Raw genomic sequence first — 19831 nt, 5'->3', positions numbered from 1 at the left:
CGGCAGAAAAGCTTATTGCACGCATCATTCAGAGCTCTTCTTCGTTCTTAAAAGTTGTGCACCATCGATCTGCTATTTTTTTGGGCAGACTAGTCTTAGATCTTTTCTTATTTTTTTTCTTATTATTATTATTTTTTTCCTGATTTCTTAGTCGTTCTAGTTTGATTTTTCTTTTTTCTTTTATTCTTCTTTATTTCTTTATCCCACGGTACCAGGTGCCAGTCCGCCAGATGTATTTGAAGTACAAGCAAGATTTTTTTTTTTTTGAGATTACAATTGGCTCTGTCCTACATGTGAATGCTATTGTCTTCAAAAGCAAAAGCAATACTTTTAGGTAATTATCTTTTAGAATCACAATACTTTTAGGCGTGCCTTTTCTTCAACTTGTAATTTGCCATTAAATCAGCATTTATTAATAACACTATTGCTATTGTCTTCAAAAGCAAAAGCAATACTTTTAGGTAATTATCTTTTAGAATCACAATACTTTTAGGCGTGCCTTTTCTTCAACTTGTAATTTGCCATTAAATCAGCATTTATTAATAATACTATTAAGGGTTGCACGTGCAAGCCAAGCGCTGCCCTTAAGTAAAAAAATTTAAGATAATTTTTTTTTTTTTTTAGTATCATACAATATATTTAAATTTAGAATAGTTATTTAACATACGACTATTTATTTAATATGATAATTTCTTATGAAAAGGTATTTGATATTAAATGACATTATGTTAACGGCATCAAGATTCAATAAGTGTAAGACATGTCAATAAAAAATAATTAACCCATTAAAAATTGAAACACATGTTAGTGGGTAGTTATTTTTGCACACGTCTCTCATTTATGGCCTGTTTGGATGTTTAAAAAAGGAGGGGGAGTAGAGTAGAGGGAGGGAAAGTAATCTAATTACCTTATTTGGAAGTTTTTTAAAGAAGGAGGGGGAAGGGTTTGGAGGGGTTTGGAGGGGTTTCAACTCCCTTTAGCCCCCCATTTTTAATTTTCCTAAATTGGAGAGATTTGGAGGGAGAGTAGAGTACATAAACTATTGACCAAGTAAATTACCTAATTTACCCTTATTATATTAATAAAATTACACAAGGGGAAGTGCTAATTACTCCCTTCCCCCTTACTAATTTTAAAAACATCCAAACAAGGTGGAGGGGAATCATTTTCCTCTACTCTCCTCTCCATTACTCCCCTCCCCTCTACTCCCCTCTACTCTCCTCCCTCTCTAAACTTCCAAACAAGCCATTATTGAATTTTGATATGGATGACATGATATCATTTGATATAAAATACCTTTTTTCATTTCATAGAACCTATTTATTAAAGACGGCTCACAAAAAGATTCTACTAAAAATGATAACAAATATCGTTATTTTCCAACAATAAACAACTAAAGTTTGATAAAACATTGCCACAATATTTAAATTTTCACAATAAATAATGATATATGCTATAATTGAAACTCTTCATCAATTAAATATTTACAACCATTTGCAATAAATATTTTGTTATTCATACTTCCTTCTTTATCATTATTTATTTATTTATTTAAGCATAACTACGATGCTTACTTACTTAATTTTTAATGAACACCTTTTTAGAAAGAAAACAATAAAAAAAAAAGAATAAAATAACAAAAAAAAACATATGTCATTAAAGTTTCTATTAGATAAAATTATATATCTAGAAGATTTAAACCACTAATAAATTAGTGTTTTCTAGGTAACAAATAGAATACCATACATCACAATTTTTACTTTCTAAGTATGACTAACACATAAAACTCAAAATACACGAAGAAAATTTTTGGAACATTAAAATTCCATGAGGTATTTTAGATATTGCACAATGAAATATTCTAGGAATCATAAGATTTTGTTAAGGTTTAACTAAGAGAGGAACAACAAGGACTATATACTTGTCTACAAAAAATAAAAGAGGAAATTATTCAACTTTAAAGTTAGGGGGATGAAACTACCTCAAACATAAAGGGGGAAAATAATTTTTTCCATAATTCTTTTTTGTTAGTAAAACTATGTGTTTTTTACTTTAACCAATGTGTTAAAAAAAAAAAATTCAGCCCAAGAAAAGTGTCTGCAAAATTATGAATTTTGACTCAACAAATTGGCTAAAAAAAAGTCAGGAACACAATAAATTTGGCTAAAAAAAAAAAAGTCAGGAACACAATAAATGTCACGATATTTTCTCAGTACCTTTATTTTAGTTATGGTGGGCCTTGGTATGATCTTTTATAATTTTATTTTAGAGTAATGCTACATCCACAACATTTTCATAACAAATTCTATGTGGTAAATTGTTATTGGGTTTTAATTGGGACAACCACTTTAAACTAGGCATTAAAGGAAAAAAGAAACAAAAAACCAGTAGAAGAAAATTTTGCGTAAAACAATGAATTTTTGCTTACTAAATTTGACAAAACCAAAAAAGAAGTCTAGGAGCAACAAAATGTCACAATATTTTCACAATACATTTATTTTCAGCCGTGGTCAGTTTTGGTTTGATATATTATTATTTATTTTATAGAAATGTTATCTTCACAATATTTTCATAATAAATTCTAAATGACAAGTTGTTACTGATTTGAAAATGGACCCATGACTGATATTACTTTTTTATCCATCAATAACATCTTACCTATGATTTGTTGTGAAATTAATATGAAAATGTTGCAAACTTAGCATTTATTTATTTGATCTATAAGAAACTAAGATCTCAATAATTGTGAAAATATTGTAACAAGTATTACAACATTTTCACAAAATTTTATTTTCAGTTGTAGTTAGTCACAGTCTCATATTTTATTATTTTATTTTGACTTATAAAAAATTGACACCTCAATAATTGTGAAAATATTGTGAAATTTGTTGTGTCAATTTAACAATATATATGCCAAATCATATAAATATTGTAGAGTTAGGATTTGTAGCCCAAGCCCAAAAACAATGAATTTGTAGAGCGTGGGTGATAGAGCTATGTTAACTATGGAGCTAACAATGATTGATCATAGCATACAAGTATAAACCAGCATAAAAGTACGCGTAAAGACCAAGTAAGTTCAAGTCCGAAGAGACTTATAATAGATTGAATATCGGTTACACTTCTTTTTTTTTTCTGTTTTTTTTTTTTTTTTTCCTTTCATTAGGAACCCTTCTTCTTTATATATCCTTCTCCACTACCATCCCCATCGTCCACTTGTTCTCCATCCAGCTCCCTACTTGAGTCCATGTCATGTCATGTATCTCCCTTAACTTTTGTGAATAACGGTAGCTGAAGTTGTACTGTTCAGAGGTCTTCTCCACATAAATGCGGCCAAAAAAGTTGCTGCAGTGCATTTAATACGGTGGTGTCAGCTTTTCCTTCTAGATATTTCTCCGATCCTCTTATCTCCAAGTGTGTCTAAAGTTTATCTAAATTGCTGAAGTCACTAGTAAATTCATTTGAACCCCCCAGATAATTACATGACCCCAAAACCCCTTCATCTGAGGATGATCGTCTCTTCGGAACAATGATGCTCTCTTCAGACAGAGTTTCCTCGTCCCCATGTATCCTTCTTTTACGCGAAATACCCCTCGACAATTTTAGCCTCCTCGGACATAGACTAGTCCTCAGCTTGGGCTTTAGGCCCACTACGTATGGCTGGGCTTTACCCCCCCCCCCCCCCCCCCCACAAATATTATTTAAAAAAAAAACACAACAACAATGAAGTGATGAACAATACATATTGAGCAAATATATATATATATATATAGCTACTGTGTCAATTGAACAAACCAAAAGACATTGTAGCAATGCACAAGCTTCTTAAGTAAAAAATTTAATATAGATCTTCTATTTAAAAAAATTGTGAAATCATTTACTATAAAATGTATGTCATACAATATATTGATCTCATTCATTCAAGAATTTTGATTATACAAAAAATTAGAGAAGTTGTTTTATATAAGAATATTTATTTTATTGTCATAGTTTCTTAGAACCTATTTGCTAAATACAACATTCACTCACACTACCTTATAAGCTCTCATGATAACAAATACCATCATCTTCCAACAATAAACAACTAAGTTTTGCTAAGGCATTGTCACAATTGTTAGACTTTCAAAATGAATGACTCCATATGCAACAATTGAAGCTCTTCATCAAACACACTGCCTTATAAGCTCCCATGAATCAACTTGCATAATTAGCACAAGACCAAAACTTAACCTTAGTCCCCAACTTTCTAAAAAACCACATGAAAATAAGCTTTAACTAACCCCTTAAAAGAGCTCTTAGTAAATAGAAGCGCATAAACTAAATACTTTTTCCTAGTTATTGCAATAAAAAATAAAAAATAAAAAATAAATAAAAACTACAGCAATTTACTGTTTGCAACAATCTTATCATTGGTTTTTTTTTTTTGTTTTAACCCACTTAGACCAACTTGATAGCCAAAAGTAAAATAGGTACATAATTTATTTTCAAATTTGCGAAGTCAATTAGAGTTTATGGAAGCAGATGTCACTCACCATAAGCATAACTTAAAAAGGTATACAAAATGAGATCACATGTGTATAGGAGACAAGAGAATAGCAAAAATAAAAATAAAAATAAAAAATTGAAAAAGGTATAATCTTCCAAGAACTTGCCAAGATGTTGTAAGAATAGAATTAAGCTATATTTGTTTACAAAAGCTCTCAGTAATTTCCACATTACTGGCAAAATATATTCGTTTATGAAAACAATCTAATATTTATATGAGCTAAAAAGGATTATGTAAAAATGAAATGAATATTTATTACATCCACATGGGGTAGAAATGCACTTTTTGGTATTTTCTATCCTCTCTTCCCCTTTCATCAACCCCATGTGTTGCCTCTCTCTCCTCTTGTCCCCTCTTTGTCTCTCTCACCATCTTTTTGCATAACCACAGTTTTTCACCAAAATGGTGAGTCTTTGCCCAACACAATAAAACCTTGTTAAATGTTATTATATTTTGTTAAGTTAATAGGTGTGTTTTGGACCACCAAAATATGGGCAATCGAGCTATCTTCTCATATACAATTTTAAACAAATAAAACTACACAACAAAGAACTATTTATGCCAAGCTGATCGTTGCAACAATCACCAAAGGCAATGCTCCAATCTTCAGCAGCATTGGTGGAGACAAAAGTCAAGACTAGAGCTGCTATGGCCCCTGCCTAAGTTGCTGAGTGTGAAAGGGAACAACCTCTTCATCCCTTCCAATCAAAAAATCATACACCAAGGCAGACCAGTACATCCCAAGCACAAAACTATCTCCACACCTTGAGAAATTAGTGACAAGTAGCCCCTCTAGATTCTAATACCATACTTCTCAGTTCTCACCTAATCATCAATAATAATAATGTAAACTCGACCTCAAGGTAAACACAAAGACATAAATAACAAACTGAAACAATCTTATGTTTTTTCCTTTTTCTTTGAAGTATCTTCAAAGTTCTTGACTTGGAAAACTATAATAACCCTCTTCACATTCACTACTGCACATGAAATCTCATGTCTTGTTGAAAGAGCTGCCTCCACATTTGGTCTAGGAGCATGCAGTAAGACCAATATATATATATATATATATAACAACACAAGGTTAAAAATAAACTGATATTACAATCAAAGATTGACTCATTAAAAGCATAATAAAACAACCTTAGAATCAGACTATACTCTCTAAGCATGTGTTTGGATGAAGAAATGGTTAAATACACAAACCAGTTAGTTAAAGAGTTTTCTTATCACATACCATTAAATTTACATTCAAGTAGTATATAAAACCAATAAAACCAACACATGTTATTTCATAAGTGATGATACAAATTAAAATCAGTAGACTGAATATTTCAGGCTTTAATAGCGAGAGAATCACTTGGGAATTCTAAAAGGATGAACACACAATCAAAGGTGACTTGAGAGGACCGGCCAAACCGACCGAGAACCCTCCGATGGTAAAGTCAGTTATTTCTCTCAAATTCTGGAAATCCAATCTCTTTGGAAGTGTTCAAAAGACTTACCTTATTTTGATGTAGATGAATGCTTATATAATATACACTTGAAGTGGTTACTTGTCTAATAACTTGCCCCATCATTGAGGAGGTTGAAAAGTTCAGAGTTAACTTCCATAACTGCCACGGAAGTTATATTGTTTGATCTTATTTTCCATAGCCGTCATCGGAAGCGGTTTGTAGCAATGAACCTCAATTTTTACTTGTGCTCCAATATAGGAATGCGGAGGTCGTCCAAAACTTGTAAAACATGCTCGGAATGTGTGGAGGTCATCCAAACCTCTTTTTGGATGGACAACCTTGTCATAGACAAAGTCAATTTTTCTATTCTTGTCCCAGACGACCCTCATGGACGAGCTTGGAGTTGGCCTATTTTATAATACACCATCAATAAGTAATCAAGTAAGAGACTAAAAGAGCTGCAATAGTAAAGAACAAAAAATAATGGAATTCATGTTGAACGTGTAGCGTGTCTCATTAAATTATAAAAGATGAAACAATATTGGATGAATTAAAGAAGCAAAAATTATCACATTATATTCTTATATGAGCAAATGCCACTGTATTTATTTATTTTTATAGGTAAATGTAATTTTATTGATATGAGACTACTGCATGAAAAATAGACACAAAGTAACTTAAAGAATTACAAATAGAAAAATATCTACATACGGATTGACTCTATAAATGAATGAATAGAGTTACTAACTGTGAGACCTGATACAAAAGACCACAAATAAAGAGAACTAATGAAGGGTGCTTGCAAATGAGTTGATGTGCACTTCACATCTTCAAAAGTGCACTGATTTCTTTCCCTCCATATTGTCCACCATAAACATAAAAGAGTAACATTCCAAATTTCCAAATTAGGTCCCCTGCTCTGCCACGCACATAATAACCAAGAACCTTTTTCTAGTAATACCCACTGAACCCCAAACATCCTAAATATCTAAACTCCACAACTCAAATGCCACTGGATTTATGTTGAAGTAATTCCCGTGAGCTAGTTCTTTGATTTAGATATGATATGAGGTTGGGTGTAAATTCTTAAGTCAAAAATCTAAATGCTGAAGTTTTAAATATTTGAAGTTTAATTTAGATATTGTTTTTCAAAATCCACTAATTTATTCACTATAAAAGCAAAGCCAAGCAAAGCAAAAGGATATTAAACGAAACAATTGATTGAGCTACATCAAATCAACAATGAGGAGAGAGAGAAAATTAATTTTTTATTTTTATTTTTTTATCCAATTAGTTCGGAATCTTACGTCATGATACCAAGCAAATCATTATTGGGTATCAGAGACAACTATACCCGGTAAATATGAAGCTAGATATTCAGAGAATGAAAAGACAGAAAATGGAAAAGAAGTTGAGAAAGAAAGGATCTGAATCAGAGAAACCAAAAAGAGAGAGAAAAAGTCTCATATTAACTGAATCAATTATCTGAAAATACGTTTTTGGCTACCTTCTTATTAAATACCATGAGAGATTGACGCAGAGTCCAAGCTAGCACAATTTTTTTTCTTTCTTTAATCATATAGGCGAGTTTTCTTTGATTTTCTTAGTACCCAAACAACACCAAATCAAATCAAAATCCAAAAACTTTCTAACAAATTTATGGCCTGTTTGAAAGTTTAGAGAGGGAGGAGAGTAGAGGGGAGAAGAGTAGAGGGGAATGATTCCCCTCCACTTTGTTTGAATGTTTTTAAATTTTTTTTTTTTTTAAAGGAGTTGTTTTTAAAATTAGTAAGGAAGAAGAGAGTAATTAGACCTCCTCCTTATTTGGATGTTTTAAAAATTAGGATGGAGAGGAGAGGAAATGATTAAAATAGACAAATTTACCCCTATTTGAAAATGCAACTTTTCAGGATGGAATATGCTTCGTAGATTGCCTTGGAATGATTATTTTTTCTTTTGATAGTCATGCATCTACATGATTCCATGTTCATTTTGGCAATTCACTAATTTGTATCAAATTTCATTTGTTTTTATTGAAATTTGTGTGCTATTGCTCAGTATTTAACAGGGATATTCTCGAGAATTTTGAGTTGTTTTCTTTTTTGAATAGTAAGTGGGTAAACACTTGAATTTAAATTACATAGTAGGATCATATTTTTTGAGTTAATTAATAGAGTCACTCTCCCTAACTTTTTTGTGTTTTTTAGGTCTCAATTCTTCTCCGAATCCTCAAAAAATTAAATTCACGTACTAAGCAAAATAAAATAAAAAAATATTAAAAAAATAATAATTGTAGGGACCAGGTTTGGGCTCTTCTTCAAGTTGAGAGAGAGAGGACCCAAGCCCAGCTTGCCCTTCAATGAATTTATAGAGAGTGGGCTCAAGAACTAGGCCCTAGTAAGGGATGCAACTGTCTTGCATGGTTGCATGTGGGTTTATCAACCTAAATGTGAATTGAGGTGCACAATGATGCTCCTTAGGCATGTCTCCCGAGGCTTGGCCTTCTTATTATTTCTCTAAAAGTTGATTACAAAGGTCCAGAGAACACAAGTCGCTACAGTCTTTCTTAATGCAGATCCTTTTTTTTTTTTTTTTTTCTTTTCAGGAGAGACTCCTTACGTTATATACCTCTCTAAACTGATCCTAACCCTCCATTTGTTGATCAGTTAGGCCACCACTTGAGAGCCTGTCCCATCAGCCGCATCCTCATTCCTCCAGTGGGTTGCAGCACCCAAGGCAACGCTGTTCAGGAATCCTGTCCTCATTAATGCGGCCAAGACGTTAGTTGAGGGCATTCAATGCAGAGGTGACAGCTCGCCTAAGACTTGCTCCTTCGCCGTGCTCCCGTCGCCAACGCGTGGCACTGGAACCTCTCCTCCTCGGATATTCAAAAAGACCCCTCTTTGGTGGGGTGGTGCTCGTGTTCTTCCAAGGTCTCGGATGCCCAAGGACGGGGCCATCCTCGGATATGTTTCTCAGGGGCCGGACCTCGCGCTTTCATCCTCGGACTCCTCATACATCCTCGGCGCAGGCCACTAGGCCCGGTTTGAGGTGGGCCAAGGCTGCCTGATTTTCTAGCCCCACAATAATAAATGAAAGAAACACTCAAAATTTAATATTTTGTTGATTTTTTCAGTAAACAAACAAACCAAATATCTTTTTCTTATTTTAATTATTATCAATTAAGGATAGTTTTTTTTTTTTTTTTAGTATAATAAAGAAGCAAAAAAAAAAATTTAATCATAGACCAATGTTGATTATTTAATTCACATTAGAAAAAAAAATTATCAAAATAAATATTGCATGCTATAGTCATAATTATTTAATGGACAAAGTTTAGCTACAACATTGGTTGTAGCCTTAGGCTACAAACTCACTTAATAAAATAAATATTACTGCATATTTTGAAAATCTAACCGTTGAATTACATGTTCTTTATGCTCTTAATGCACATGTCAATTTTTGTGTCAATCGAATATCATTTACTATATAATCTATAATCTTATATTTTATGCATAATTTTAAATTATAAAAACTTGCAATTTAAAAATTTATTGATGACATAGTTATTGATCTTTAATTTTCTTGAAATTTTGCAAACATGGAGGATACAAGAAGAAGACGAAATCCAATGGTGGATTTGTCAAAATTCCCCTCCAATAAAAAGATATTGAGTGAGTTTGTAACCTAAGGCTACAATCGATTTTGTAGCTAAACTTTGTCCTTATTTAATATAACAAATTAATCATAGACCAATGTTGCAAGTCCATTTTCAAATAGGGGTAAATTTGTCTATTTCAATCATTTCCTCTCCTCTCCATCCTAATTTTTAAAACATCCAAATAAGGGGGAGGTCTAATTACTTTTTCCCCCCTTACTAATTTTAAAAACATCCAAACAAGATGGAGGGGAATCATTTCCATCTACTCCCCTCTACTATCCTCCCTAAAGAGTCTGAAGGGCGGTGACTAACCTTAGATAGAAACCTGAGCAATTTATAGCCGAACAACGTTGTGGAAGAAGATCTTTCTTTATCACCCGTTTGTCTCTCTTAGTCCGACAGACACAAGGTAGGTATTGTGCTCCCTCTCCACCTCCCACCTCTCTTTGTCCACTCTCTCTCTCTTCAAGTTTTGTTTTGCTTTTGCTTTTGCTCATGAATAAAAACACACCGTTTTGGCTCACAATAAAGACAAAACTTGACTATACTAAAAGTACTGTAGAGAAGGCATTCATAACTTTTTATATAGTTAGTATATATAAATATAATTATCAATCATTGAAATAGATAGTATATTATGTATAAAATAATATAATGTGTAAGTTGGGTTTTTTTTTTTTTGGATGATTTTTTTTGGGGTAATTAAGTATAAGTTCTCTAAAATAAAAAAGAAGATTAAGTGTTGTAAGTATTCAATAATTGTTTGAATAAATTTTCAGTAATTTTTATTTATTATTTTTTGATAATGGTAAAATTGTGAATGTAAATACTCATGAATATAGTATCATGAAACGACGTTCAAAATAGACCCGTCGGTCTCACTTGTCATCAATAGCAGTCAAACAGTTTTAGGACGTCTACAGCTTTAGGAAGACGAGGTTAGCTTGTCATAAATGAAAAACTGAAGACAGTAAGCTGAAGATAGTAAGTTGAAGACAGTAAACATAAGAGTAAATTGAAAGCAGTAAGTTGAAGAGTAAGCTAAAGAGAGTAAATTGAAGATAGTAAGCTGAAGAGTAAGCTAAAAACAGTAAGTTGAAGAGTAAGCTGAAGACAGTAAGCTGAAGAGCAAGCTGAAGATAATAAGCGAAAGACAATAAGCTGAAGACAGTAAACATAAGAGGAAGCTGATGAGAACAAGTTGAAGAGGGTAAGCAAACCTCCGTCGGGATTCATTAGTAAGTGATAATGTTAGGGAGTCTACGAAGCTCACCGCATAGCTAGCGAGTTGACCTTAGGCAATGAAGATGGATAGCCGATGCTAATAAAGCTGAAGGGAGTATGCAAAGCTGACGACCCTAACGTGGTTTGTCTTGATCACTACACATGAGTATATAAGGAAATGTCTTGTATTCCACGCTTAGTATTAATCTCCTGCAAGGAAAGGATTCCGCAATATATGCTTATGAGGATTCCTATAAGGAAAAGACTTCTAGTCGAAGGAAGAGAGGTCAACCCTCTACTACTATAAAAGCCCCAATACCCTCACAAACCAAGGTATGCATAATTGACCATGCTCTACCACTTTAGAGTTGTGAGAAGTTCTAATTTGACCTATGGAGGGTATTTGGCCGATACCACACCAGTACTCCTCTTAAGGTCTTCAACTTTTGTGTTGTGCAGGTGCTGTTTCGAGTGTGCAAGAACCGTGTGGCTCACTCCATTCATGGGAAAACTCGATCTTTGTGATTTGTAAGCCATATTATCGCTTCCCGGACAAAAGAGTTGCATGGTGCTCACTTGCTCAATGGCAACCACTAACAACATCCAAGAAGAGGAAACGCCTATAACTGCCCTAGAAAGACAGGTCCAAACTCTCGCCGCTGCCGTGAAATGCCTCACCAAACAAAACCGCCACTTAGAAGAACAGCTACACCAGAAAAATACAACACCGAATAACCAAAGAGAGGAACAAGAAGGTATCGGTGCCAAGAGAAGAGACCGAGAGGGGCCCAAAGGCAGTAACACCCCAAGCCGCCAAAAATGACAGGAAACCAGCCGTCCCTTCGGCTTTGACACGGCCCCCCCTTACATGGTCGCGGAGATGCAATTGATGAAGGAAAGGAAGAACCTTATGATGAATGCCCTCAAAGGACGGGTGTTCAGCGATCTCGACGATTTGGTCTACCAAACCGATTCGCTGTTCACCACGTCTGTCAACTCCTTCCCCCTTCCACCAAAGTTTCGTATGCCGCAGGTGGAAAACTACGACAGAAACAAAGATCCTCTAGATCATTTGGAGTCCTTCATGACCCTGGTGCACCTTCAGGGGGTACTCGACAAGATCATGTGCAGAACTTTCCTGACCACGCTGAAGGGTCCCACTAGGACATGGTTTAGCAGGCTGACGCCTAACTCTATCAGTACTTTCAAGGAGCTAAATGCCCAATTTGCTTCGTACTTCATCGGGGGACACAGGTATAAGAAGTATACAGCATGCTTGATAAGCATCAAGTAGCGGGAAAATGAGATGCTAAGGTCTTACATAGCACACTTTAACAAAAAGGCGCTTTCAATCGATGAAACTGGCAACAAGATACTTGTAGCCACTTTCACAAATGGGTTGCGGAAGGGTAAGTTCCTATTTTCACTATACAAGAACGACCTAAAGACTATGTCGGACGTGCTTTATAGGGCAACCAAGTACATGAATGCTGAAGACGCGCTTCTGACGAAGAGAGAAAGGCAGGAGGATACACGACAGGATAGAAGGTGGAAGATGACAAGAACTGGAGATGCTGGACGGACAGAAGCTACACCACCCATGGAACACCAAGCACTTACAGAAGTACTACCGGTAAAAAGGATGGCATGAAGAGCAGCACCCCTTTATTTCTAGTTTACCTTAGTGAATTTTAGTTATACTACTCAATTTTTCTATTTACTTTAATTTTTGTATAATAACTATTTTAAAAGCCCAAAGGGCAGGTCTTCGTTTTCTTTTTAAGAACTACTTTTTTTATGAATGTATGGTTTATTATAATAAGAGGAGTTTACTCAAACATGGCCAAAGTCGCCTACGGGTGAATGGTCACTACGTTAAGTCACCTACAGGTAGATGCGTGGCCAAAGTTGCCTACGGGTGAATGGTCACTACGTTCACCTATGGGTAGACGCATGACCGAAGTCGACTATGGGTGGATGATTACCATACTAAGTCGCCAACAAGTAGACGGCAAAAAAGGTGACGATGCTAAAAATTTAGTCACCTTAATTAGTTCACGACCCTAAGTAGACGACTCACAAGGTGACGAGGTACCAACATTTAGTCACCTCAACAAGTCCACAAAGTGGAGGAATCCAAGTCTACAAAGTAGACGACCCTAATATGCAGTCCATCAAGTGGACGACTTCATCTCAAAAGGATGAAATGTTATCAAGTCCATAAAATGGACAATCTTATTAAGTCCACAAGATGGGAAATTTCATCCTAGGAGGATGAAAAAAAAAAAACGTAGTCCATAAAATGGACACAAAGTGGACAACCATGTGTTATTAAGTCCAGAAGGTGGACAACCCTATTAAATCCATAAAGTGGATGACATTGATAAGTCCAAAGTGGACAACCTCATTCTAAGAGTGAAAAATTATTAAGTCCACAAAGTAGACAAGTTTATCATTAAGTCTACAGATTGGACGAGTCAATTAGTAATACCCACGAAATGGATGATTGTGCCAAGTCCCCAAAGAGGACAAGCCGATAAAGCTAACGAGTTCGTCCACCAAAGGATATGACTAATATTACAAGACGACAGTTTTAACATAAAAGATAACGAGATGAACAAGTCTACTGAAGAGACGAGTTGGAATTGTCCAAATGAAAAGGACTTAAACTCCATAAACTTGTCAATTTAAGCTGACGACATCATGGAGTGGGGGGCAGCTGATAAGGGTAAAATTGTGAATGTAAATACTTATGAATGTAGTATCATGAAGCGACGTTCAAAATAGAACCGTCGGCCTTACTTGTCATAAATGGCAGTTAAATAGCTTTAGGACGTCTACAGCTTTAGGAAGACGGGGTTAACTTGTCATAAATGGAAAGCTGAAGATAGTAAGCTGAGGATAGTAAGTTGAAGATAGTAAACTGAAGACAGTAAGCTGAAAACAGTAAATACAAGAGTAAGCTAAAGATAGTAAGCTGAAAGTAGTAAGTTGAAGAGTAAGCTGAAGACAGTAAACATAAAAGGAAGCTGATGAGAATAAGCTGAAGACGGTGAGCAAACCTCTGTCGGGATCCATTAGTAAGTGACAATGTTAGGGAGTCCACGAAACTCACTGTATAGCCGACGAGTTGACCTTAGGCAATGAAGATGGATTGCCGATGCTAATAAAACTGAAGGGAGTAGGCAAAGCTGATGACTCTAACGTGGTTTGTCTTGATTACCACGCATGAGTATATAAGAAAATGTCTTGTATCCCACGCTTAGTGTTAGTCTCCTATAGGGAAAGGATTCCGCAATATACGCTCATGAGGATTCCTATAAGGAAAAGACTTCTAGCCCAAGGAAGAGAGGTCAACTCTCTACTACTATAAAAGCTTCAATACCCTCACAAACCAAGGTACGTATAATTGACCCTGCTTTAGCACTTTAAATTTGTGAGAAGTTCTAACTTGACCTTCGGATGGTATTTAGCCGGTAACACACCAATACTCCTCTTAAGGTCTTCAGCTTTTGTGTTGTGCAAGTGTTGTTTCGAGTGTGCGAGAACCGTGTGGCTCACTGGTGATTTTTTCAACATCATCATTTTTAATAAATATGATAGTTATAATGAGCGCAAACAGATTTGAATTAAAAATTTTTTTTTTGGTTAAAAACACAGGGAAATACTAATTGAGTACAAAGCTCTTGACAATTTTTTCCTCTCATTTGGCCCCCAACAAAAATTCCTACCTCCAGCATGATGAGTTTAATGCCATCAAAAGCAATTCATGTCTTATAGAGGTTAATGTTTTGAGCATGTTATTCTCTTTTAATGTTTTTTTTATGAGTAAAAGTTGATTCTCTCATTTTTGTTTTTGTTTAGAGAGATTAATGTCTCAGTGATTCTCTTGAAATAAAGCTCATTTAAACGGTGTAAAAACTTTACTAAAATAAATTGTATACTATTACTCTAAAGTTACCTTGTTACGTAACCCATATAAAAATAAAGAAACAAATCAATTTACTTATTTGATGCGTGTACCAATAAAATCAATGTCGTATTCTCTTCAAAAAAAAAAAAATCAATGTCGTATTTCCCTTTATCAATCACGTACATTGACAATCTAATAGGCATTTGACGTTAGTAACGTCTTGGAACAATTCTGTCTCATTTTTTCTTTTTCCTTAAAAAAAATACTAAACTAAACTTACATGTTTTTTCTGCCTAACATTAAAATCAAAGGAGAAACAATTCAAACCACCCACTACTTGTCTCATGCCCAATCAAATTTTGTGACAGGCCAATTCTATAAAATATAAAATATAAAATACCTCCAATAACATCCAAAATCGAATTTGGCCACTTCAGAAGAAAGGCATCGTGGTCGTCACGAACAATCTTGATTGAAGAACAAGGATGAAAAGTGAAACCCACTTGCTATATTTTATGGTCCCGAGTCACATCTTAAGAGTATTAAATTGTAGTCCTTATCTTCTTGATTTTTAAATTTGTCTATTTTTAAGACCCAAAAAAAGACCCACTTGACTTCTTGACTCCAAATCGATTTCACTATCACAGATTCACAGAGCTCGACCGCCTCTGACTTCAATTACACCAAAGACATAGCCGATTAGTTTTGGGATTCCTCACTCTTTGACTGAACAGAATCTAACGTCGGATTAACGGACCGTCCCATAACCTGTTGTTGGTCCACCCTGTCTACTGTTGCCAAAACGACACCGTTGCTCGACGAACGCTCCAGCTTCACACACTCCAAAACTTGCATCCTCACCTCCTCAGGCAATCGTAGAGTGTATCTCTCCGTGTTCTCACCGGGTTGAATCAGTGAGTGACCCGTCGAGTGTGATCTAGGGAGCTTCCCACTCGTTCGATTCACTGTCTCGTCCACTTGCAATTGCAAATCTCTGCTTTCAGTTTCCTCAACATTTACCACAACATGGTTTTGCTGTTCGTCGAGTTGGGAACCCGAGTTTTCCTGAGTTGGGTCGTTGCTCGACTCACTCGAGTGTAACGAATCGTCGACGAGTCCATTGGTCACCGGGGCGAGCTTGGCTCTGCAAACCGGACACGTGACTCGAGACCTCAACCAGGTGTCGATGCAGACAGGGTGGAACACGTGGTTGCACGCGGGCAACAAACGGAGCGTCTCGTGGTCCTCGAACTCGCTTAAGCAAACGGCGCACTCGAGCGCGCTTTTGCCGATTTTGAGACCCTTGACTGTCGAGTAAGTGAAGGTTGGAAATTTCTGGATCACGGCCTGGTCGAGACCACGGCGACGCGTGACGCGCTCTGTGATGGCGACTGGGGAGGAAGAGGAATCGATCTGGGCAGCCGTCGCGGCGGCCACGCGCGCTTGAGCGCACCTGCGGAGGTAGATCGAGAAGAAGCCCAAGAAAGAGAAGAAGCAAACGAGTATCACAGTGATAACCGCCGTCGACGGCTTGATCTCCCAATCGAGATCGAACGAGCTATCTGGTGTTTCTGTGCTCGACTGCGCATTGACGCTATAGTACACCGGCACGATGAGAAGCACCACCACCACCATCAAGTGGGCCATAGACATTCCCTTGTAACTCATTTTAGTACGTTCTTTCTTTTCTCACTCAGACTCGAATCGAATTGAGCTGGTCGAGCTGTGATTTTCGATAAGAGCATAGCATTCTAGGACTCACCTCACAGTGACTCGAATGTAAACCAAAGTGAGAAAAATAGGAAAGAAAGAGAGAATTGTTATGCGGAAGGCGGGAAGAAATAATATAGGAAGCTACGAGGATCGAAGGCAATGGAATCAGGTGGACCCACGTGGCAAGTATGTAACTGATGGAGGTTGTTACTGGGTTGGGACTTATATGTGCTGTATTAAAGTGTCTGCTCAATAATTAAGGTTTGCGTCACATAAAAAACTATTGTGATACAGTGTTCAAATGTGCATAGCTGAATGATTATAAGGTTTTATACATAGGTTTAATCACGCAGGATTTTGTCCGCTTTGGGTGTTATATATGTAAATAATAAGTGGCACTGGCGGCTACATGTTAGCTTGAAAAAAAATCATTATTATATATAAAATTTAAAGTTTTATGATTTTTTTTACCTTAAAAAAATGTGTGATTACCCAAATTTTTTTTAGGTCTAATATAATTAAATTTTGGACAAAATTTAGCAACAAACTTGGTTGTAGATTAAGGCTATAAGTCCACTCAATGTTTTTTTATTATTATTAAATATAAATTTTAACAATTTCATAATTAGATTACATTTTTTTTTCTTATATTTTCGATACTTACAAAACTTAAAGAAGATTAAAAATAAATAATTTATGCCATCAATCAAATGTTTAATTTTTGAGTTTTTGTAGTCTAAAATTATACGCAAAAAATAAATTTATAGATTAAATAGTAAATAATAGCCGATTGACATGAAACTCGACATGTATTTTAAGAACATAAAAAAAATATACAATTCAACAGTTAGATTTTCAAAATATGTAGTCATGTTAATTTGTTTAGTGAAAGTTGTAGTCTTAGGTTACAATAAGTTTGTCGTCAAACTTTGATCATTTTAACAATATATTGGGCCTTTACAAACAAAAAGAAAAATCCAAAAAAAAAAATTATTTAACTAAAATTTTGAAAGAGATATAACTTGCAGCATTGATAATAAGATATAACTATGTTTTTTATTAAATATTGTATAATTTAAGTTTCTTAATGACCACCCTGAAAAAAATTTCTAAAGTCACCATCGATGAGTGGACTATGAATGAGACAGACTTGTCGTACCTAGGTTAATGATATAGTGGTCACGTTTATTCATCACCAAATGAGGTAAATGGAAAGGACGAGAGGATACAGGCATTGAGTTCTCCAAACGTATCTAGGGGTTTTTCTATCTTTTTATTTATTGAAGTGATTAAATTTTGAATACATTAATGGAAGTTTTAAAAATGGGCGGCCAAAGCTTTATAATTCAAATAGTTTTTTTTTTTTTTTTTTTTTTGACTTACCTTCAGTACTCTTTTAACCGGACATGTTCTTTTATTTTAAATATACAAAGATAAGTGGTAGTGAATTTTAAGGATTTGGCTTACTTCTAGTACTTTTTTAACGGGACGTGTCCTTTTGTTTTAAATATACAATGACAAATGATAGTGTGTTTTAATCTCCACATTTTATTTAGTTACTAGATAATATGACAATCTCTCATTAAAACAAAAGAAGATTTTAGTTAAAAAAAAAGTACTTGAGGTAAGTCAAATCCAGGTTTTAATCTCCAACTTTTATTTAGTTAGTGAATGATGTGATAATTTTTCATTAAAATAAAAAGAGATTCCAGTTAAAAAAGTACTAGAGGTAAGCCAAGCTTTTTTTTTTTTTTATAATAAATATTGTTAGAGAGATATCTAGTTAGTGTTTGATTTCTCCTTTTTTATGAGACCTATCAATGAAAAACTTGTTTGAATTTGCTTTTAGTTCTCTCATTTTCGTTTTCAAATATTCAAAAAATGTGGATATGAAAACATAAAATGAATACAACTTTTTTGACATATTTATTTTCAGCAAATATGGATTCAGTGGTAGTTTTGTAAAAACTCCAAATTGGTGGGGCCCACAATGCTCTCTCTCTCTCTCTAAATCAGACCACCACCAATTTCTACAACCTTAAGCTTTCAAAATCATAAAAATAACCAACCACCACAATGTTGCTTATAAGCCATCCTGTCACCATCAAAAACAAGACTTAGCACACTGCAGACACCTACATGTTGTCGTGACAGCCACCACGAGTCGACCAAGCCACTAGAAGAACCAATCAAGCAACATATCTCAAACATTGACCTAGCAAACAAAATTAGCTCTCTCTCTCTTTATTAGTTTGGTGTGAATTTGAAATCCATGAATTTTTGTTGGGTTTGTTGTAGTGTGGTTTCTCATTTCACGCGGGTAGCCGTTCTAAGTATAAAAGATATGTAGATGAGAAAAGTAGCATTTTTCATGTGTAAGAATCAAGTGCCAAAATGGGTACCCAGCAGTTTTTGTTCTCAGATTCAGAAAATTACAATTTTCATAAATGAAAACAAAATATGAGTTATTGGAAGAACCAAATAGAGCTCAAGAATTCAAATTTCTCTTCCCCCAACTATTGAATAATCAAAAATACAAAAAGTTACCAACAAGCTTGTAGTTCAATTAGCATCTACCCGTTCTTCTTCATAGATACTCGTGTTGTGAATTTGATCCACTGTCTCCTTTCTTCTTTCTAAAAAAGTGGGAAAAAAGTAATGTTAGTATAATGCTAAAACAAGATGGGACAATGATTCTCTCTTTTTTATTCCATTAAAAAGTTGATACATATACACGGTGAGATGAGTTAAGTTATGTATTGTGAAACTTTATAAAAGTTATAATTTTTATTTAGGCTAATGAGGGTATATTTCAAACTACTTGGAGCGAACGATTATTCTAATGAGGGTATTCAAAGTAACATGGTGACAAATATGTCAGTTTTTTTTAATAGTGATGACATGGCAGGTAGTGTCCTTTTTACTATTAGATTCATGAAAATCTATGCTTAAGCAAGACTGCAATTCTTATGAAGTTACATTAAGTGCAACTTGAATATATTTTATATGCAGCCTATTAGCTTATTTACTTTGTATTCTTAAGCTTATCATTAATGTGGATACTTCTGAAGTTGTCTCTCTTATTAATGATTCGAATACTTCCATCAGACTAACCTAGCGGTAGCTCATTGTAGGGCCATAATGAAAGCTAATCGTTTTGTTATTTATGATCAACCCCTTTTCTCTATTCTGGAGGCTTTGAACTTGGACTCCTCATTTGTAAGAACATTCACACCCGGACTTGTAAATGCCATATGCAGGCATATTTAGCATCAAAGCCTCAAAAAATCTCCAGCTATGGGTGTGCAGAAAACCCA

General features: G+C 34.9%; 1 protein-coding gene across 1 annotated transcript; it reads right to left on the bottom strand.

Moving 5' to 3' along the window:
• Positions 1–14942: 14942 nt before the first annotated feature.
• Positions 14943–16828, bottom strand: LOC111990872 (E3 ubiquitin-protein ligase ATL6). The gene has a single exon (XM_024022646.2). It carries the CDS (start codon positions 16467–16469, stop codon positions 15501–15503), a length of 969 nt encoding a protein of 322 aa, XP_023878414.2. The 5' UTR covers positions 16470–16828; the 3' UTR covers positions 14943–15500.
• Between the last annotated feature and the right edge of the window lie 3003 nt (positions 16829–19831).

The sequence above is a fragment of the Quercus suber genome, unplaced genomic scaffold, assembly GCF_002906115.3.
Source record: "Quercus suber isolate HL8 unplaced genomic scaffold, Cork oak 2.0 scaffold_501, whole genome shotgun sequence".
Lineage (NCBI taxonomy): Eukaryota > Viridiplantae > Streptophyta > Magnoliopsida > Fagales > Fagaceae > Quercus > Quercus suber.
The sequence above is the reverse complement of the archived record's forward strand: the minus strand, read 5'-3'. Positions and strand labels throughout refer to the sequence as shown.

What these genes read in the sequence shown, in the direction of transcription:
- LOC111990872 (XM_024022646.2), bottom strand. Translation starts at nt 16,469, where the DNA reads ATGAGTTACAAGGGAATGTCTATGGCCCACTTGATGGTGGTGGTGGTG.